This window comes from Heptranchias perlo, chromosome 15, assembly GCF_035084215.1.
Source record: "Heptranchias perlo isolate sHepPer1 chromosome 15, sHepPer1.hap1, whole genome shotgun sequence".
In the NCBI taxonomy this organism is placed as follows: domain Eukaryota; kingdom Metazoa; phylum Chordata; class Chondrichthyes; order Hexanchiformes; family Hexanchidae; genus Heptranchias; species Heptranchias perlo.
This window is the reverse complement of record NC_090339.1, coordinates 66,025,583-66,048,826: the sequence shown is the minus strand read 5'-3', so window position 1 is coordinate 66,048,826 and position 23,244 is coordinate 66,025,583. Positions and strand designations below refer to the sequence as shown.

Genomic DNA, 23,244 nt, shown 5'->3' with positions numbered 1-23,244 from the left:
GCCGCACTGTCGGAGGGTCAGTACTGAGGGAGTGCCGCACTGTCGGAGGGTCAGTACTGAGGGAGCGCTGTACTGAGGGAGCGCTGCACTGTCGATGGGTCAGTACTGAGGGAGTGCCGCACTGTCGGAGGGTCAGTACTGAGGGAGTGCCGCACTGTCGGAGGGTCAGTACTGAGGGAGTGCCGCACTGTCGGAGGGTCAGTACTGAGGGAGTGCCGCACTGTCGATGGGTCAGTACTGAGGGAGTGCCGCACTGTCGGAGGGTCAGTACTGAGGGAGCGCTGTACTGAGGGAGCGCTGCACTGTCGATGGGTCAGTACTGAGGGAGCGCTACGTTGTCAGAGGTTCAGTAGAGGGAGGGCTGCACGGCCGGAACGTCATTACTGAGGGAGTGTTGCATTTCTGAGGTGCTGTCCTTTGGAATGAGGGCCCCCATCTGCCCTCTCAGGTGGATGTAAAAGATCCCATGGCACTAATTGGTAGAAAAGCAGGACGTTTTCATGGTGGAAAAGCAAAATCCTGCAGATGTTAGAAATCTGAACTATAAACAGAAAATGCAGGAAACACTCAACAGGTCAGGTAGCATCTTATTTCCAGAGTAAAGTTGAATGTTGCGTTTACTGGGTAATAATGCGAGAAAATACAATCATACAAAAAAGACTTGTACACTTAATTTACTTGCTGTTCGTTAGTGTTTGTTTAACTTTGAGTACTCTGATTTTACTGTATTTCTATATTTTTTGATGTGCTGGATGGGTAACGAGAGAAAGTGTTGCAGATAGCAGCAGGTGTTGTCTCCAGTGCAGCTGAAAGAGGTAAAGAGTACAAACTGGATTTACAGCAAATACTGCGGAACATGAATAGTGGAACTGAGCATCAGTTTGTTCCACCGAGATTTTTTATACCAGGGATAGTGACCTGGTCTTTTCCCAACCAGCCTCTAACAAGTGCTGAAATATATTAATTAGTTCTTATTGGTCGAGATTGCCACGTCGTTTCTGAAAGATGTATTATGATTTGAAAAATGGGACTCCATCGTGCAGGGGATGAGCATGTTGCTGTGTGAGCTAATCAGCACATTTAAATTGTATGATCATTGGGTAAAAACTTGATGTTTCTGCAAGCAAAGTGAATAATGCTACATTATTTGTCCTTTCAATATTACAGACTATGAGAAAACAGAGAAATGAAATCACAGTTGAATTAAGAAAGGTGAGTATCAGAGCCTCAGTTACTTCCTTAGCTTCCCACAGGATCTGCCTTAAGGTTTCAGTAATTTCTTTAGTCCCACCTTTTTGAGCAATGCCCCCACTAACTGTTCGACACTCACCTCTGGTGCTTCTAAAATCACAACATCCACCTCCTCTGTGCAAACTGTAGCCACGTATTTATTGGTATGTATTCCATTCCCTTATTCTCTGTTACAAGCTTACCTCCTTCATCACTTTGTGACCCTATCCTTACTGTAACTATCTTCTTACTAATGAAAGTAGAATTTTTGTTGTTGCCCTTTGTTTTTTTGCTAACTTTTCTCTCCTACTGCCTCTTAATCTCTCAAATTTCCTGCAAGCATTGGCTGAGTCCAACTAGTCCTTGGGCAGTTATCCTCTGCTCTTCTGCCAGGCTGAACTTCCCAGTGACAATCAGAGCTCATGGGCACGTTTAGTGTTTCACAGAGTAAAAGCTCAGAAGCTGAGTAGACTGAACTTTAGTGAGAGTAAAGACATTCAGCCAGCTCTGCAGTTTTTTTTTATTCGTTCATGGGATGTGGGCGTTGCTGGCAAGGCCGGCATTTATTGCCCATCCCTAATTGCCCTTGAGAAAGTGGTGGTGAGCTGCCTTCTTGAACCGCTGCAGTCCGTGTGGTGACGGTTCTCCCACAGTGCTGTTAGGAAGGGAGTTCCAGGATTTTGACCCAGTGACGATGAAGGAACGGCGATATATTTCTAAGTCGGGACGGTGTGTGACTTGGAGGGGAACGTGCAGGTGGTGTTGTTCCCATGTGCCTGCTGCCCTTGTCCTTCTAGGTAGTAGAGGTCGTGGGTTTGGGAGGTGCTGTTGAAGAAGCCTTGGCGAGTTGCTGCAGTGCATCCTGTGGATGGTACACACTGCAGCCACTGTGTGCCGATGGTGAAGGGAGTGAATGTTTAGGGTGGTGGATGGGGTGCCAATCAAGCGGGCTGCTTTGTCCTGGATGGTGTCGAGCTTCTTGAGTGTTGTTGGAGCTGCACTCATCCAGGCAAGTGGAGAGTATTCCATCACACTCCTGACTTGTGCCTTGTAGATGGTGGAAAGGCTTTGGGGAGTCAGGAGGTGAGTCACTCGCCGCAGAATACCCAGCCTCTGACCTGCTCTCGTAGCCACAGTATTTATATGGCTGGTCCAGTTAAGTTTCTGGTCAATGGTGACCCCCAGGATGTTGATGGTGGGGGATTCGGCAATGGTAATGCCGTTGAATATCAAGGGGAGGTGGTTAGATTCTCTCTTATTGGAGATGGTCATTGCCTGGCACTTGTCTGGGGCGAATGTTACTTGCCACTTATGAGCCCAAGCCTGGATGTTGTCCAGGTCTTGCTGCATGCAGGCTCGGACTGCTTCATTATCTGAGGGGTTACGAATAGAACTGAACTCTGTGCAATCATCAGCGAACATCCCCATTTCTGACCTTATGATGGAGGGAAGGTCATTGATGAAGCAGCTGAAGATGGTTTAGCCTAGGACACTGCCCTGAGGAACTCCTGCTGCAATGTCCTGGGGCTGAGATGATTGGCCTCCAACAACCACTACCATCTTCCTTTGTGCTAGGTATGACTCCAGCCACTGGAGAGTTTTCCCCCTGATTCCCATTGACTTCAATTTTACTAGGGCTCCTTGGTGCCACACTCGGTCAAATGCTGCCTTGATGTCAAGGGCAGTCACTCTCGCCTCACCTCATTATGCTAACTTATGCTAAACCTTTATAAAATACTGGTTAGGCTTCAGCTGGAATATTGTGTCGAATTCTGGGCACCACACTTCAGAATGGATGTCAAGGCCTTAGAGAGGGTGCAAAGGCAGTTTACCAGAATGGTCCCAGGGATGAGGACTTCAGTTCCTGGTTTCAATAGTGGCCAAGATCATCCAAATCTCTGACCCACCAACGAGAATTTCACAAAAAAATGTGCGTTATTGAGGCAAAATATACAGTGGTGTTCGCCAGGGGTCAGTACTGGGACCACTGCTCTTTTTGATATATTAATGACCTGAACTTGGGTATAATTTCAAAGTTTGCAGATGACACAAAACTTGGAAATTAGTAAACAGTGAGGAGGATAGTAATAGACTTCAGGAGATCAAAGAGAGACTGGTGAAATGGGCAGACACATGGCAGATGAAATTTAACGCAGAGAAGTGTGAAATGATTCATTTTGTTAGGAAAAGTGAGGTGAGGCAATATAAACTAAATGGTACAATTTTAAAGGGGGTGCAGGAACAGAGAGACCTGGGGGTGTACGTGCTCAAATCTTTGAAGGTGGTAGGACAAGTTGAGAAGGCTGTTAAAAAAGCATATGGGATCCTGGGCTTTATTAATAGAGGCATAGAGTACAAAAGCAAGGAAATTATGCTAAACCTTTATAAAATACTGGTTAGGCTTCAGCTGGAATATTGTGTCAAATTCTGGGCACCGCACTTCAGAATGGATGTCAAGGCCTTAGAGAGGGTGCAGAGGCAGTTTACCAGAATGGTCCCAGGGATGAGGGACTTCAGTTACATGGAGAGACTGGAGTAGCTGGGATTGTTCTCCTTACAGCAGAGAAGGTTAAGGGGAGATTTAATAGAGGTGTTCAAAATCATGAAGGGTTTTGATAGAGCCAGTGGCAGAAAGTCAGTAACCAGAGGACACAGATATAAGGCATTAGGCAAAAGAAACAGAGGCATCCTGAGAATTTTTTTTCCCGCTGCGAGTTGTTATGATCTGGAATGCGCTGCCTGAAAGGTGGTGGAATCAGATTCAATAATAACTTGATAAACTGAATTGGATAAATACTTGAAGGAGAAAAATTTACAGGGCTGTGGGGAAAGAGCTGGGGAATGGGACTAATTAGATAGCTCTTTCAAAGAGCTGGCAAAGGCATGATGGGCTGAATGGCCTCCTTTTGTGCTGTATGTTATATATATATATAAAAATACAGAATTTACCTATCACTGGTCTTCAATACATTTTGCAGTCATTAAAATGTTTAATGAACTGTAATGTATATAAAATGTTCGTGTTTTAACTGGGTCAGAAAATATGTAACTAAATTAAAGGCCAGTCAGCCTAACGTCAGTGGTGGGGAATTACATTGGTGTAAAAGGGAGTGGTCTCCTGAACTTGGGAGTAGGGAATATTGCTGCTCGGTATTCCAAGAGAATCTTTGGAATCCTCCACTCCAGAGGGCTGTGGATGGTCAGTTGTTGAGTATATTCAAGACTGAGATCGATAGATTTTTGGACTCTAAGGGAATCAAGGGATATGGGGGTTGGGCAGGAAAGTGGAGTTGAGGTCAGAGATCAGCCATGATCCTATGAATGGCAGAGGAGGCTCGAGGATGTAACTAATTACATATGTAAAACGTGTTATAAGCTGCACTGAGCGGCGCTTCTTCAGAGGGATGGCAAACGCAAGTAGTTGGGAGGAGACCAGGCCCATTCAGCTGGATACCAGCATCAGCTTCCACCCTCCCTTGGAGCAGGAAATCGGTTAGAAGATGACCACTTTCTCAATGAGAGGTGTTGGAACCAAGTGCTTGCTAGGTAGGTTTGGAGCAGTTAGATACCAAGCAGCAATATTCCCCACTCCCAAGTTCAGGAGACCCACCCCCTTTTTACACCAGTGTAACATTTTCCATTTGTCACACCAGCCACCCAGTGGTCTTGGGGTAAGAATGCCAGTGAGTGCTAAGTTAAGAGCATTTTAGTGCTGGAGATTCAGACTGGCCAAATCTAATTGACATTCGACCGTTACAGCCAGTAAATAGAGGAGATCTTCACCCATTGGGAAATGTTCAATTTATATAGAACCTTGATTAGATGATACTTGGAGTATTATGAGCAGTTCTGGACTCCATATTATAAAAAGGATATTGAAGCACTGGAGAAAGTACAAAAAAGATTTACAAGGATGTTACCAGAACTGAGAGGATGCAACTATAAGGAAAGATTGAGCAGGCTGGGGCTTAAAAGAGACTAAGAGGAGACATGATATAGGTCTTTAAAATGATGACAGGATTCGAAAGGGTAGATGTGGAGCAACTGTTTCCACTCGTGGGTGAGTCCTGAACAAGGGTATAAATATAAGACAGTCGCTAACAGATGAAATAAAGAATTTAGGAGTAATTTCTTTACATGGAGAATGGTGAGAAAGTGGAACTCACTGCCACATGGAGTGGTTGAAGCAGAGAGTATTGATGCATTTAAGGGGAGGCTTGATACGTATATGAGGGAGAATGGATTAGAGGGATATGGGGGCAGGGTGGGAAGAGATAATTAGAGTAAGAGGAGGATTGTGTGGAGTATAAACACCAGCACAAACCAGTTGGGTTGAATGGCCTGTTTCTGTGCTGTAAATTCTATGTAGTTTCATAGTGTCAGGTACAGCACAGGAGGAGGCATGCGGCCCATCGTGCCTGTGTCGGCTCTTTAAAAGAGCTATCCAATTAGTCTCGTTCCCCATAATCCTGTAAATTTTTTCCTCTTCAAGTATTTATCTAATTCCCTTTTGAAAGTTACTATTGAATCTGCTTCCACCGCCCTTTCAGGCAGCGCATTCCAGATCATAACAACTCGTTGCATAAAAAAAGATGTTTCCTCATGTCGCCTCTGGCTCTTTTGCCGATTACCTTAAATCTGTGTCCTCTGGTTACCGACCCTTCTGCCGCTGGAAACGGTTTCTCCTTATTTACTCTATGGTGTGGATTTGAATCCAGAAGAAGGGTCAGTATGCGACCCTGTGAATTACCCAGCTCTCTCCGGGCAATGCCTCAATCTTGTGATGATACACTCAGACTGTCAGTACTATCACACTCACGCAAGGAAAAGCGTTTCCCATCCGTATTTAAAAAGGTACGGGAGTGCTCCTACTTTCAGCCAGAAGCACAGTTATTGCCTTACTGGACTGAGCCACAGTAACCCTGCTGTTCCCTTACAGTTAAAGCCAGACTGTGTTTTCCAGAAGTGCTTTATGCAGTAATAGGCATGGGGGTTGCATTCAAACTTGTTGCTGTACTCGACCACAGCAGAGACGGCTAAGTATGTTGTTTTGATGGTGAGTAGGGAAAGACTGTTTCCTCTATTTGGGGAGTCAGTGATGAGGGGTCATCATCGATTGAGAATTGCCACAGAGTTTAGTTAAAGGAAAGGGAAATGGGATGGGGTGGATGAGTTGGTTTGGGATGGGGTGGTTGGTTGGTTTGGGATGGGGTGGATGAGTTGGTTTGGGATGGGGTGGTTGGTTGGTTTGGGATGGGGTGGTTGGTTGGTTTGGGATGGGGTGGTTGGTTGGTTTGGGATGGGGTGGATGAGTTGGTTTGGGATGGGGTGGATGAGTTGGTTTGGGATGGGGTGGTTGGTTGGTTTGGGATGGGGTGGATGAGTTGGTTTGGGATGGGGTGGATGAGTTGGTTTGGGATGGGGTGGATGAGTTGGTTTGGGATGGGGTGGATGAGTTGGTTTGGGATGGGGTGGATGAGTTGGTTTGGGATGGGGTGGATGAGTTGGTTTGGGATGGGGTGGTTGGTTGGTTTGGGATGGGGTGGTTGGTTGGTTTGGGATGGGGTGGTTGGTTGGTTTGGGATTGGTTGGTTGGTTTGGGATGGGGTGGTTGGTTGGTTTGGGATTGGGTGGATGAGTTGGTTTGGGATGGGGTGGATGAGTTGGTTTGGGATGGGGTGGTTAGTTGGTTTGGGATGGGGTGGTTGGTTGGTTTGGGATGGGGTGGATGAGTTGGTTTGGGATGGGGTGGTTAGTTGGTTTGGGATGGGGTGGTTAGTTGGTTTGGGATGGGGTGGATGGGTTGGTTTGGGTTGGGATGAGATGGGTTGGTTTGGGATTAGGTGGTTTGGGATGGGGTGGTTGGTTGGTTTGGGATGGGGTGGATGAGTTGGTTTGGGATGGGGTGGATGAGTTGGTTTGGGATGGGGTGGATGAGTTGGTTTGGGATGGGGTGGATGAGTTGGTTTGGGATGGGGTGGATGAGTTGGTTTGGGATGGGGTGGATGAGTTGGTTTGGGATGGGGTGGTTAGTTGGTTTGGGATGGGGTGGATGGGTTGGTTTGGGATGGGGTGGATGGGTTGGTTTGGGTTGGGATGAGATGGGTTGGTTTGGGATTAGGTGGTTTGGGATGGAGTGGTTGGTTGGTTTGGGATGGGGTGGTTAGTTGGTTTGGGATGGGGTGGATGGGTTGGTTTGGGTTGGGATGAGATGGGTTGGTTTGGGATTAGGTGGTTTGGGATGGAGTGGTTGGTTGGTTTGGGATGGGGTGGATGGGTTGGTTTGGGTTGGGATGAGATGGGTTGGTTTGGGATTGGGTGGTTTGGGATGGGGTGGTTGGTTGATTGGTTTGGGATGGGATGCGACAGGTTGGTTTGGGATGGGATGCGATGGATGTGCTTGTGTCACAGGATTTCTGTGTGGTTTTTATAATGAATCTCTATTTCTAGAATAAGCGAGATGAACACTTGCTAAAGAGAAGAAATGTGCCACAAGAAGAGGGACTTGATGATTCTGACATTGATGGTGACTTCAGAGTAGTAAGTAGTTCCTATTTTCAGAGTCCATGTCAGAGTTGTAGATAGGAGGAGTCAGATGGGTGAAGTTTGGTTCACTTTCAAATGGGATCACAATGTGTGTACAGATTTTAAATGGGTAACTACTGGGGGCACTAAGTCTGAAAGTTCAGTAGCCTCACTAACAAACGTAGCCAACAGTTTTAAACTGGGCTGGGTGAAGTTACTTGACAAGTTGGCCACTATTTCAACAGATCAGTGCTGCTCGGTCACAAATGGGTTAAATATTCATATACTTTTCCCTGAAGATACTTTCTTCTGCATATAAAACAGCATGATTTATTTTTCATAGGATCACTCCAGTTCTCAGATCGAAGTCTTCTCATCACCAGTGAAAGGGGAAGTAGAGATGTCTGTGCCGACGTTTATGCTCCACATGTGCCTCCTCCCTCTTCTTCATCTAACCCTACCAACATAATCTTCTATTCCTTTCTCCCCCGTGTTTATCTAGCTTTCCCCTTAAATGAATCTATGCTATTCGCCTCAACTACTCCTTGCAGCGAGTTCCACATAGAATCATAGAAGTTTACAACATGGAAACAGGCCCTTCGGCCCAACATGTCCATGTCGCCCAGTTTATACCACTAAGCTAGTCCCAATTGCCTGCACTTGGCCCATATCCCTCTATACCCATCTTATCCATGTAACTGTCCAAATGCTTTTTAAAAGACAAAATTGTACCCGCCTCCACTACTGCCTCTGGCAGCTCGTTCCAGTCACTCACCACCCTTTGAGTGAAAAAATTGCCCCTCTGGACCCTTTTGTATCTCTCCCCTCTCACCTTAAATCTATGTCCCCTCGTTATAGACTCCCCCACCTTTGGGAAAAGATTTTGACTATCGACCTTATCTATGCCCCTCATTATTTTATAGACTTCTATAAGATCACCCCTAAACCTCCTACTCTCCAGGGAAAAAAGTCTCAGTCTATCCAACCTCTCCCTATAAGTCAAACCATCAAGTCCCGGTAGCATCCTAGTAAATCTTTTCTGCACTCTTTCTAGTTTAATAATATCCTTTCTATAATAGGGTGACCAGAACTGTACACAGTATTCCAAGTGTGGCCTTACTAATGTCTTGTACAACTTCAACAAGACATCCCAACTCCTGTATTCAATGTTCTGACCAATGAAACCAAGCATGCTGAATGCCTTCTTCACCACCCTATCCACCTGTGACTCCACTTTCAAGGAGCTATGAACCTGTACTCCTAGATCTCTTTGTTCTATAACTCTCCCCAACGCCCTACCATTAACGGAGTAGGTCCTGGCCCGATTTGATCTACCAAAATGCATCACCTCACATTTATCTAAATTAAACTCCCATCTGCCATTCATCGGCCCACTGGCCCAATTTATCAAGATCCCGTTGCAATCCGAGATAACCTTCTTCACTGTCCACAATGCCACCAATCTTGGTGTCATCTGCAAACTTACTAACCATGCCTCCTAAATTCTCATCCAAATCATTAATATAAATAACAAATAACAGCAGACCCAGCACCGATCCCTGAGGCACACCGCTGGTCACAGGCCTCCAGTTTGAAAAACAACCCTCTACAACCACCCTCTGTCTTCTGTCGTCAATCCAATTTTGTATCCAATTGGCTACCTCACCTTGGATCCCGTGAGATTTAACCTTATGTAACAACCTACCATGCGGTACCTTGTCAAAGGCTTTGCTGAAGTCCATGTAGACCACGTCTACTGCACAGCCCTCATCTATCTTCTTGGTTACCCCTTCAAAAAACTCAATCAAATTCGTGAGACATGATTTTCCACTCACAAAACCATGCTGACTGTTCCTAATCAGTCCCTGCCTCTCCAAATGCCTGTAGATCCTGTCTCTCAGAATACCCTCTAACAACTTACCCACTACAGATGTCAGGCTCACTGGTCTGTAGTTCCCAGGCTTTTCCCTGCCGCCCTTCTTAAACAAAGGCACAACATTTGCTACCCTCCAATCTTCAGGCACCTCACCTGTAGCTGTCGATGATTCAAATATCTCTGCTAGGGGACCTGCAATTTCCTCCCTAACCTCCCATAACGTCCTGGGATACATTTCATCAGGTCCCGGAGATTTATCTACCTTGATGCGCGTTAAGACTTCCAGCACCTCCCTCTCTGTAATATGTACACTCCTCAAGACATCACTATTTATTTCCCCAAGTTCCCTAACATCCATGCCTTTCTCAACCGTAACATTCTTACCACTCTCTGAGCAAAGAAGTTCCTCCTGAATTTCCTATTGGATTTATTAGTGACAATTTTATATTTATGGCCCCTGGTTCTGGTCTCCCCTGCAAGTGGAAACATCTCTACGTCTACCCTATCAAACCCTTTCATAATTTTAAAGACCTCTATTAGATCACCCCTCAGCCTTCCCTTTTCTGGACAAAAGAGCCCCAGCCTGTTCAGTCTTTCCTGATAGTTATAAACCTCTCAGTTCTGGTGTCGCCCTTGTGAATTTTTTTGTGTCTTCTCCAATGCCTCTTTATCCTTTTTTTGCAAGAATGTCGAACACACTGCACCAAGGGACCATCGGTATAAAATCAAATGAGGTGTTTGAACGGGAGAGAGAGAGTTAATTGGGAAGTTGGAGTATGAAGTGATATGGAGAGGGGGGCCAGGAATTGACCAATGATGGGACAGTTGGTTCGCTGGACCTGGAGGGCAACTCCTGTTCCTATCAGTTTGTGGTCTGCAGGCTGCTGTGAGGATTTTAATTTTCGTTAAAAGGATGTAATTTCTTTAGAAAAGCTTCTTTTAAAATAAAATGTGTACATTGGGCAGAAATATAAATAAGTCTCTTGTTCTCTTGCAGCAATCAATCACATTGTCTGGGATTGTGCAGGTAAGGGCAAAGCTAGGTCACTACAGACATCTAACTATATAACCTTCCAGTTACACAGTCTTCTACCATACAAAATTATTATCCTCTTTCTGTAATCTGCTTGTTCACTTTAGCAAAATCATTTGTAAAAGCAAACATATATTGATTTAAAAAAACATGTTAATTCATATTGCTTCTTAAATGGTACACAGCTTTAAGTTGAATTATCCTGGATTTTTTAGGGTGCTTCAAGTGACAATCCCGTGATACAGCTCAGTGCAGTTCAAGCAGCCAGGTAACGCCTGATGTTTAAATTTTGCTCCAGTTTGACAGTAAATTATCTTGTGTGCTTTGTTTAACTTGATTTTCCAAAGCAGTGTAATGAAATCTTAAATTTCATTTTTGTCTTGGCCACTAACACGATTCCCTTAATGTGCCAATCACTCCTGCGACTGCAGGGGAGGGGGAGGGGTCGTGGGGTGAGGGAGGGAGGGGTGAGCCTGAGGAAGGATTTGAAGACCATGACTAGGTTTCTGAAATCCTTGTGGATGGTGGGTAACAATTGGCAGAACAGGTGAGGGAGATTTTGTGTCGAGCTGCGAGAGGAGACAGGATATCCTCGTGGAGAGGTTCACTAGTGCTGTGGGGGATGAACACCAGGATGTAACATTAGAAAGGAGAAACAAGGCGTACAAAGGATTGGGAGAGACAGATAGCACTAGAGTAAGAAACAGTAAAGTAGGTGGGATCAGACTAAAAGAATACGAGACTGTCTAAAATAGGTTTACAGTGCATGTGTGTAAACGTACGAAGCATAGTAAATAAGGTTGGTGAGCTGGAGGTGCAAATAGCCACATGGGAATATGATGTTGTGACGATAACGGAGACCTGGCTCAAAAAAGGGCAGGATTGGGTCCTAAATATTCCTGGATATAAGGTGTTCAGGAAAGAAAGGAGGGGGGTGGTGGCAGCATTGATTAAGGAGAATCTTGCAGTGCTGGAGAGGATGTCCTGGAGGGGTCAAGGACAGAATCTATTTGGTTAGAGTTAAGAAACAAAAAAGGAGCCATCACACTACTGGCTGTATTCTATAGGCCACCAGCTAGTGGGAAGGATATAGAGGAGCAAATCTGCAGGGAAATTACAGAAAGTTGCAAGAGTAGTGATAACGGGGGACTTCAACTATCCTAATACATACTGGGATAGTGATAGTGTAAAGGGCAAAGAGGAGGAGGAATTTCTGAAGTGTGTTCAGGAGAACTTTCTTGATCAGTATGTTTTTGGCCCAATGAGGAAGAAGGCATTGCAGGATCTGGTTCTGGGCCAAGTTGAGCAAGTGTCAGTGGGGGAGCATTTAGGGAACAGTGATCATAATATCATAAGGTTTAGATTAGCTATGGAAAAAGACACGGAGCAATCAAGAGTAAAAATACTCAATTGGAGGAGGGTCAATTTCAGTGGGTTGAGAACAGCTCTGGCCCGGGTAAATCGGAATCAAAGATTGGCAGGCAAAACTGTAACTGAACAATGGGCGGCCTTTAAAGAGGAGATGGTTCGGGTATAGTCTGGGCACATTCCCATGAGGGGGAAAGGTAGGGCAACTAAAGCCAGAGCTCCCTGGATGATGAAAGAGATAGAGAGTGAGATGAAGCAGAACAAGGGGCGTATGACAGATGTCAGGTTGATAACACAAGTGAGAACAAGGCTGAATATAGAAAGTTCAGAGGGGAAGTGAAAAAGGAAATGAGGGGCAAAGAGAGAGCATGAGAATAGACTGACGGCTAATATAAAAGGGAATCCAAAAGCCTTCTATAGGGATATAAATAGTAAAAGGGTAGTAAGAGGAGGGGTGGGGCTGATTATGAACCAAAAAGGGATCGATTCACCCTGTGTGTGATATTGAATGGAATCGATTTACCGTGTGAGTGATGCGAACATACAAATTAAGAGCAGGAGTAGGCCATTCGGCCCCTCGAGCCTGCTCTGCTATTTGATAAGATCATGGCTGATCTGATTGCAACCTCAACCCTACTTTCCCGTCTACCTACTATAACCTTTGATTCCCTTGTTAATCAGGAATCTATCGAACTCAGCCTTAAAAATATTCAGTGACCCTGCCTCCACCGCTCTCTGGGAAGGGAGCTCCACAGACTCAGGACCCTCTGAGAGAAAAAATTTCTCCTCATCTCCGTCTTAAATGGGAGACCCCTTATTTTTAAACTGTGGCCCCTAGTTCGAGTCTCTCCCACAAGGGGAAACATCATCTCAGCATTTACCCCTTCCAGTCCCCTCAGGATCTTATGTTTCAATAAGATCACCTCTCATTCTTCTAAACTCCAGTGTATACAGGCCCAACTTGTCCAACCTTTCCTCATAAGATAACCCCCGCATCCCAGGAATCAGTCGAGTGAACCTTCTCTGAACTACCTCTAAAGCAATTATGTCCTTTCTTAAATAAGGAGACCAAAACTGCACACAGTATTCCAGATGTGGTCTCACCAATGCTCTGTACAACTGTAGCAAAACATCTCGACTTTTATATTCTATTCCCCTTGCAATAAATGACAACATTCCATTTGCCTTCCTAATCACTTGCTGTACCTGCATACTAACTTTTTGAGATGCATGTACTAGGACACCCAGATCCCTCTGTACCTCAAAGTTCTGCAATCTCTCTCCATTTAAATAATATACTGCTTTTCTATTCCTCCTGCCAAAATTGGGCAAGTTCACATTTTCCCACATTATACTCCATCTGCCAAATTTTTGCCCATTCACTTAACCTATCTATATCTCTTTGCAGACTCCTTATGTCCTCTTCACAACTTACTTTCCTACCTACCTTTGTGTCATCAGCAAATTTAGCAACCATACATGCGGTCCCTTCATCAAAATCATTGATACAGATTGTAAATAGTTGAGGCCCCAGCACTGATCCCTGTGGCACTCCACTCGTTACATCTTGGCAACCTGAAAATGATCCATTTATGCCTACTCTCTGTTTCCTGTTAGCTAACCAATCCTTTATCCATGCTAATATGTTACCCCCTACACCATGAGCTCTTATTTTGTGTAGTAGCCTTTGGTGTGGCATCTTGTCAAAAGCCTTCTGGAAATCCAAGTACACCACATCCACAGGATCCTTTTTATCCACGTTGCTTGTTACTTCCTCAAAGAACTCGAATAAATTAGTCAAACACGATTTCCCTTCCACAATGAGTGCGATCGATTCACCGTGTGAGTGATATTGAGTGGGATCGATTTACCGTGTGAGTGATATTACATAAGAACATAAGAAATAGGAGCAGGAGTAGGCCAATCGGCCCCTCGAGCCTGCTCCGCCATTCAATAAGATCATGGCTGATCTGATCCTAACCTCAAATCTAAATTCATGTCCAATTTCCTGCCTGCTCCCCGTAACCCCTAATTCCCTTTACTTCTAGGAAACTGTCTATTTCTGTTTTAAATCTATTTAATGATGTAGCTTCCACAGCTTCCTGGGGCAGCAAATTCCACAGACCTACTACCCTCTGAGTGAAGAAGTTTCTCCTCATCTCAGTTTTGAAAGAGCAGCCCCTTATTCTAAGATTATGCTCCCTAGTTCTAGTTTCACCCATCCTTGGGAACATCCTTACCGCATCCACCCGATCAAGCCCCTTCACAATCTTATATGTTTCAATAAGATCGCCTCTCATTCTTCTGAAGTCCAATGAGTAGAGTCCCAATCTACTCAACCTCTCCTCATATGTCCACCCCCTCATCCCCGGGATTAACCGAGTGAACCTTCTTTGTACTGCCTCGAGAGCAAGTATGTCTTTTCTTAAGTATGGAGACCAAAACTGTATGCAGTATTCCAGGTGCGGTCTCATCAATACCTTATATAACTGCAGCAATACCTCCCTGTTTTTATATTCTATCCCCCGAGCAATAAAAGCCAACATTCCATTGGCCTTCTTGATCACCTGCTGCACCTGCAAACTAACTTTTTGATTTTCTTGCACGAGGACCCCCAGATCCCTTTGTACTGCAGTACTTTCCAGTTTCTCGCCATTAAGATAATAACTTGCTCTCCGATTTTTCCTGCCAAAGTGCATAACCTCACATTTTCCAATATTGTATTGCATCTGCCAAATCTCCGCCCACTCACCCAGCCTGTCTATACAGGTTGCCAGTCCGAGACTGTACCATTTATCCCAACTCTCTGCTTCCTGTTAGATAACCAATCCTCCACCCATGCTAGAATATTACCCCCAATCCAGTGATTCTTTATCTTGAGCAATAATCTTTTATGTGGCACCTTGTCGAATGCCTTCTGGAAGTCTAAATACACTACGTCCACTGGTTCCCCTTTATCCACCCTGTACGTTATATCCTCAAAGAACTCAAGCAAATTTGTCAGACATGACTTCCCCTTCGTAAAGCCATGCTGACTTTGTCTTATTAAATTATGTTTATCCAAATGTTCCGCTACTGTCTCCTTAATAATGGACTCCAAAATTTTACCCACCACAGATGTTAAGCTAACTGGTCTATAATTTCCAGCCTTCTGCCTGCTACCCTTTTTAAATAAGGGTGTTACATTGGCAGTTTTCCAATCTGCCGGGACCTTTGCCGAGTCCAGAGAATTTTAGAAAATTATTACCAAAGCATCCACAATCCCTACTGCCACTTCCCTCAAGACCCTAGGATGTAAGCCATCAGGTCCAGGGGATTTATCCGCCTCGAGTCCCTTAAATTTACAGAGTACCAATTCCTTAGTGATTTTAATCGTATTTAGCTCCTCCCCACCTAGAGCCCCCTGTTTGTCCAGTGTTGGGATATTCTTAGTGTCCTCTACCGTAAAGACTGAAACAAAATATTTGTTCAGCATTTTTGCCATCTCCATGTTTCCCACCATTAATTTCCCGGTCTCATCCTCTAAAGGACCTACGTTTGCCTTAGCCACCCTTTTTCTTTTTATATAACTGTAGAAACTCTTGCTATCTGTTTTTATATTTTTTGCTAATTTATTTTCATAATCTATCTTCCCTTTCTTAATCAATCCTTTTGTTACTTTTTGCTATCTTTTGAAGACTTCCCAATCTTCTATCCTCCCACTAAGTTTGGCTACCTTATATGTCCTTGTTTTTAGTCGGATACTATCCTTAATTTCTTTACTTAGCCACGGATGGCTGTCATTTCTTTTACACCCTTTTTTCCTCAGTGGAATATATATTTTTTTGAAAGTTGCAAACTAACTCCTTAAATGAACACCACTGCTCATGTACCGTCTTACCCTTTAATCTATTTTCCCAGTCCACTTTAATCAATTCCGCTCTCATACCATCATAGTCTCCTTTATTCAAGCTCAGTACGCTTGTTTGAGAACCAACCTTCTCATCCTCTAATTGGATATGGAATGTAACCATGATATGGTCACTCATTCCAAGGGGATCCTTAACCAGGACATTATTAATTAATCCTGGCTGATTACACAGGACCAGGTCCAAGGGTGCTTGCCCCCTTGTAGGATCAGTTACATACTGCTCAAGAAATCCATCCCTAATACACTCAGTAAACTCTTCCTCAAGGCTGCCCTGCCCAATTTGATTTGTCCAGTTAATATGATAGTTAAAATCCCCCATAATTATAGCTGTTCCCTTATTACATGCCCCGACTATTTCCTGATTAATACTTCTTCCAGCAGAGTTGCAACTATTAGGAGGCCTACATACTATGCCCACGAGTGTTTTTTGCCCCTTATTATTGCTTATCTCTACCCAAACTGTTTCATTATCCTGATCCTTTGTCCCAATATCTTTTCTCTGTATTACAGTGATTCCTTCCCTTATTAACATAGCCACCCCACCTCCCCTTCCTTCCTGCCTGTCCTTCCTGATTGTTAAATGCCCTAGCATATTTAATTCCCAGTCGTTTTCACCCTGCAGCCATGTTTCTGTAATGGCCACAAGATCATACCCATACGTCATTATTTGTGCCGTTAACTCGTCCATTTTGTTACGAATGCTACGTGCATTCAGATAAAGAACTTTCAAATATGTTTTGTGACAGTTCCTGCTTTTTCCTTTTTGAACACTTTACCTTTTACTCCATACTTTCTGTCCCTTCCTGACACGCTTTCCTCTGTCTCCCTGCTCAGGTTCCCAACCCCCTGCCACAGCTTTGATGCTGGGCTAATCGCCTTACGCCTTCTAGTTTTTATTTTATCTGTCGTGCCTAAAGTACACTTTCTTTCCGCTGCTCTAGGCTTTTCCCTTTCACTTGTTCTTGAACAACTGTTTGTACTATTTGTATTGTAGATTTCCCCTGGGTCTTCCCCTCTCTTGCTGCTCTCAACTTTATTCCCTTCTGACTCCCCGCTCAGGTTCCCATCCCCCTGCCACTCTAGTTTAAATCTTCACCAACAGCACTAGCAAACACCCCCGCGAGGACATTTGTCCCGGTCCTGCTCGGGTGTAATATTGAGAGGGATCGATTCATCGTGTGAGTGATATTGAGTGGGATCGATTCACCGTGTGAGTGATATTGAGAGGGATCGATTCACTGTGTGAGTGATACTGAGTGGGATCGATTCACCGTGTGAGTGATATTGAGAGGGATCGATTCACCGTGTGAGTGGGATCGATTCACCGTGTGAGTGGGATCGATTCACCGTGTGAGTGGGATCGATTCACCGTGTGAGTGGGATCGATTCACCGTGTGAGTGGGATCGATTCACCGTGTGAGTGGGATCGATTCACCGTGTGAGTGGGATCGATTCACCGTGTGAGTGGGATCGATTCACCGTGTGAGTGGGATCGATTCACCGTGTGAGTGGGATCGATTCACCGTGTGAGTGGGATCGATTCACCGTGTGAGTGGGATCGATTCACCGTGTGAGTGGGATCGATTCACCGTGTGAGTGGGATCGATTCACCGTGTGAGTGGGATCGATTCACCGTGTGAGTGGGATCGATTCACCGTGTGAGTGGGATCGATTCACCGTGTGAGTGGGATCGATTCACCGTGTGAGTGGGATCGATTCACCGTGTGAGTGGGATCGATTCACCGTGTGAGTGGGATCGATTCACCGTGTGAGTGGGATCGATTCACCGTGTGAGTGGGATCGATTCACCGTGTGAGTGGGATCGATTCACCGTGTGAGTGGGATCGATTCACCGTGTGAGTGGGATCGATTCACCGTGTGAGTGGGATCGATTCACCGTGTGAGTGATATTTAGTGCTGCCTATTCACATGAGTGATATTGAGAGGGATCGAGTCACTGTGAGTGATATTTAGTGGGATCGATTTCTGTATGTGTGATGGTGAGTGGGATCGATTCACCATGAGTGATATTTAGTGGGATCGAATTACTGTGTGAGTGATATTACATAGAAACATAGAAAATAGGAGCAAGAGTTGGCCATTCGGCCCTTCGGGCCTGCTCCGCCATTCAAAATGATCATGGCTGATCGTCTAACTCAGTACCCTGTTCCCGCTTTTTCCCCATATCCCTTTGATCCCTTTAGCATTAAGAAATATATCTATCTCCTTCTCCAATACATCTAATGACTTGGCCTCCACTGCCTTCTGTGGTAGAGAATTCCACAGGTTCACCACCCTCTGAGTGAAGAAATTGCTCCTCATCTCGGTTCTAAATGGCCTACCCCGTATCTTGAGACTGTGACCCCTGGTTCTGGACTCCCCAGCCATCGGGAACATCCTCCCTGCATCTAGTCTGTCTAGTCCTGTTAGAATTTTATATGTTTCGATGAGATCACCTCTCATTCTTCTAAATTCTAGTGAATATAGGCCTAGTCGACCCAATCTCTCCTCATACGTCAGTTCTGCCATATTGAGTGGAATCGATTTCCGTGTGTGATATTGAGTGTGAAACGAGAGTGGCAGGGGGATGGGAATCTGAGCAGGGTGTCAGAAGAGAGTAAAGTTGAGAGAAGCAAGAGAGGGGAAGACCCAGGGGAAATTTACAATACAAATAGTTGTTCAAGAACAAGTGAAAGGGAAAAGCGTAGAGCAGCAGAAAGAAAGTGTACTTTAGGCACTACAGATGAAGTGAAAACTAGAAGGCATAAGGCGATTAACCCAGCATCAAAGCTGAAGGTCAGGCCAGGGTGTGTGGCCCAACTAAGAATTCTATATACAAATGCACGGAGTATAAGGAATAAATTAAATGAACTACAGGTTCAAATTCAAATTGGAGGGTATGACATGATAGCTATTACTGAGACATGGCTGCAGGATGGTCAGGATTGGGAGTTAAATATACCAGGTTATAAGGTCTACAGGAGAGATCGGGAAAATGGAAGAGGGGGCGGAGTCGCCTAAGTGATTAGAGATGAAATCACTTCAATGATAAAGGAGGATATAATAACAAGAGGTAAGCAGCCAACAGAGACCTTATGGGTTGAATTGAGAAATAGGAAAGGATCTAAGACTATAGTGGGAGTTGTGCATAGGACCCCTGGCAGCAGCTCTGAAGTGCTAGATTGTATAAATGCAGAGATTAGACAAGCGTGTAACAAAGGCATAGTGGTCTTAATGGGGGACTTTAACCTTCACATAGATTGGGAAAAGCAGACTAGCAACTGTCAGAAAGGTAGTGAATTTCTTGAGTGTGTCCGGGATAGTTTTCTACAGCAGTATGTCCTAGAGGCAACAAGGGGGCAAGCCATACTAGATTTAGTAATGAGTAATGAACCAGATTTAGTTAACAGCTTAACTGTACGCGAACATCTATCCAATAGTGATCAGAACATGATCGAGTTCAATGTAGTGTTTGAAGGGGAAAAAAGTGAATCAGCTGCTAAGATTCTAGACTTGGGCAAGGCCGACTTCAATGGGATGAGACAGAGACTGTCCACAGTTATCTGGGCAAATTTGTTAATGGGTAAAACGACTGATGATCAGTGGGAAATGTTTAAAGAAACATTTAACGTGATACAGAATCGGTTTATACCCCTGAGGGGCAAGAACTCTACTTGCCAAAAAAAACAGCCCTGGACAACTAAAGAGGTAAGGGACAGTATAAGACATAAGGAAAGGACATGCAAAAAATGGCACAGATCCTGGCGAATGGGAAAGATACAAAGATCAACAAAGGGTCACAAAACAGATAGTAAGAGCTGAAAAAGGAGAGTATGAAAAGAAACTTGCAAGGGATATCAAAACCAATACGAAGAACTTTTATAGTTATATTAGGAAAAAGAGGGTGGTCAGGAGCAGTGTTGGCCCCTTAAAAACTGAAAGTGGGGATATTGTCATTGACAATGGGGAAATTGCGGAAATGTTGAATAATTACTTTGCGTCAGTATTTACAGTAGCCGGAAATCCCAAGAAAACTAATATTGAATCGGGAACAGGGACTCGATAAAATTAACATAAGTAAAGCAACAGTAATGAAGAAAATAATAGCACTAAAGAGTGACAAATCCTCAGGACCAGATGGTTTCCATCCCAGGGTTTTAAAGGAAGGAGGTGAGCACATTGCGGATGCCCTAATTATAATCTTCAAAGTTCTCTAGATTCAGGAACTGTTCCTCTAGATTGGAAAATTGCACATGTCGCTCTGCTTTTTAAGAAAGGAGAGAGAGGGAAACCGGGGAATTATAGACCAGTTAGCCTAATATCTGTTGTGGGGAAAATGCTGGAGTCTATAATTAAGGATAGGGTGACTGAACACCTCGAGAATTTTCAGTTAATCAGAGAGAGCCAGCATGGATTTGTGAAAGGTAGGTCGTGCCTGACAAACCTGATTGAATTTTTTAAAGAGGTGACTAAAGTAGTGGACAGGGGAATGTCAATGGATGTTATTTATATGGACTTCCAGAAGGCATTTGATAAGGTCCCACATAAGAGACTGTTAGCTAAGAGAGAAGCCCATGGAATCGAGGGAAAAGTACGGACTTGGTCAGGAAGTTGGCTGAGCGAAAGGCGACAGAGAGTAGGGATAATGGGTAGGTACTCACATTGGCAGGATGTGACTAGTGGAGTCCCGCAGGGATCTGTCTTGGGGCCTCAATTATTCACAATATTTATTAACGACTTAGATGAAGGCATAGAAAGTCTCATATCTAAGTTTGCCGATGACACAAAGATTGGTGGCATTGTAAGCAGTGTAGATGAAAACATAAAATTACAAAGGGATATTGATAGATTAAGTGAATGGGCAAAACTGTGGCAAATGGAATTCAATGTAGACAAATGTGAGGTCATCCACTTTGGATCAAAAAAGGATAGAACAGGGTACTTTCTAAATAGTAAAAAGTTTAAAAACAGTGGATGTCCAAAGGGACTTTTAGGGGTTCAGGTACATCGATCATTGAAGTGTCATGAACAGGTGCAGAAAATAATCAAGAAGGCTAATGGAATGCTGGTCTTTATATCTAGAGGACTGGAGTACAAGGGGGCAGAAGTTATGCTGCAGCTATACAAAACCCTGGTTAGACCGCACCTGGAGTACTGTGAGCAGTTCTGGGCACCGCACCTTCGGAAGGACATATTGGCCTTGGAGGGAGTGCAGCGTAGGTTTACTAGAATGATACCCGGACTTCAAGGGTTAAGTTACGAGGAGAGATTACACAAATTGGGATTGTATTCTCTGTAGTTTAGAAGGTTAAGGGGTGATCTGATCGAAGTTTATAAGATATTAAGGGGAACAGATAGGGTGGATAGAGAGAAACTATTTCCGCTGGCTGGGGATTCTAGGAGTAGGGGGCACAATCTAAAAATTAGAGCCAGACCTTTCAGGAGTGAGATTAGAAAACATTTCTACACACAAAGGGTTGTAGAAGTTTGGAACTCTCTTCCGCAAACGGCAATTGATACTAGCTCAATTGCTAAATTTAAATGTGAGATAGATAGCGTTTTGGCAACCAAAGGTATTAAGGGATATGGACCAAAGGCAGGTATATGGAGTTAGTCACAGATCAGCCATGATCTTATCAAATGGCGGAGCAGGCACGAGGGGCTGAATGGCCTACTCCTGTTCCTATGTTCCATTCACCGTGTGAGTGATATTGAGTGAGATCGATTTACTGTGTGTGTGATATTGGGTGGGTTCCATTCACTGTGACTGATATTTAATGGGATCGTTTTACCGTCTATGATATTGAGTGGGATTGATTCACTGATATTGGGTTGGTTTGATGCATCGTGTGAGTGATACTGAGTGGGATCGATTCACAGTGTGAGTGATATTGAGAGGGATCGATTCACAGTGTGAGTGATATTGAGTGGGATCGATTCACAGTGTGCGTGATATTGAGAGGGATCGATTCACCGTGTGAGTGATATTGAGTGGGATCGATTCACTGTGAGTGATATTGAGTGGGATCGATTCACTGTGAGTGATATTGAGTGGGATCGATTCATCGTGTGAGTGATATTGAGTGGGATCGATTCACAGTGCGAGTGATATTGAGAGAGATCGATTCACCGTGTGAGTGATATTGAGTGGGATCGATTCACTGTGAGTGATATTGAGAGGGATCGATTCACTGTGTGAGTGATATTGAGTGGGATCGATTCACTGTGTGAGTGATATTGAGAGGGATCGATTCACCGTGTGTGATATTGAGGGATCGATTCACAGTGTGAGTGATATTGAGTGGGATCGATTCACCATATGAGTGATATTGAGAGGGATCGATTCACCGTGTGAGTGATATTGAGTGGGATCGATTCACCGTGCGAGTGATATTGAGTGGGATCGATTCACTGTGAGTGATATTGAGTGGGATCGATTCACTGTGAGTGATATTGAGTGGGATCGATTCACTGTGAGTGATATTGAGTGGGATCGATTCATCGTGTGAGTGATATTGAGTGGGATCGATTCACAGTGCGAGTGATATTGAGAGAGATCGATTCACCGTGTGAGTGATATTGAGTGGGATCGATTCACTGTGAGTGATATTGAGAGGGATCGATTCACTGTGTGAGTGATATTGAGTGGGATCGATTCACTGTGTGAGTGATATTGAGAGGGATCGATTCACCGTGTGTGATATTGAGGGATCGATTCACAGTGTGAGTGATATTGAGTGGGATCGATTCACCATATGAGTGATATTGAGAGGGATCGATTCACCATGTGAGTGATATTGAGAGGGATCGATTCACTGTGAGTGATATTGAGAGGGATCGATTCACTGTGAGTGATATTGAGAGGGATCGATTCACTGTGAGTGATATTGAGAGGGATCGATTCACAGTGTGAGTGATATTGAGTGGGATCGATTCACCATGTGAGTGATATTGAGAGGGATCGATTCACCATGTGAGTGATAGAGTGGGATCGATTCACCGTGTGAGTGATATTGAGTGGGATCGATTCACTGTGAGTGATATTGAGTGGGATCGATTCACTGTGAGTGATATTGAGAGGGATCGATTCACCGTGTGAGTGATGTTGAGAGGGATCGATTCACCGTGTGAGTGATATTGAGAGGGATCGATTCACTGTGAGTGATATTGAGAGGGATCGATTCACTGTGAGTGATATTGAGAGGGATCGATTCACTGTGAGTGATATTGAGAGGGATCGATTCACTGTGAGTGATATTGAGAGGGATCGATTCACAGTGTGAGTGATATTGAGAGGGATCG

General features: G+C 44.4%; 1 protein-coding gene across 1 annotated transcript in view; it reads left to right on the top strand.

The window, feature by feature from the left end:
- Window positions 1-1,113: 1,113 nt before the first annotated feature.
- Window positions 1,114-23,244, top strand: part of LOC137333161 (importin subunit alpha-4-like) — a 54,805-nt gene continuing 32,674 nt past the window's right edge. Inside the window, exons 1-4 of the mRNA XM_067997346.1 lie at window positions 1,114-1,212; window positions 7,681-7,770; window positions 10,629-10,658; window positions 10,880-10,932. Coding sequence (XP_067853447.1) covers window positions 1,171-1,212; window positions 7,681-7,770; window positions 10,629-10,658; window positions 10,880-10,932 — 215 coding nt within the window. The 5' untranslated portion in view covers window positions 1,114-1,170. The remainder of the gene's footprint in view (window positions 1,213-7,680; window positions 7,771-10,628; window positions 10,659-10,879; window positions 10,933-23,244) is intronic.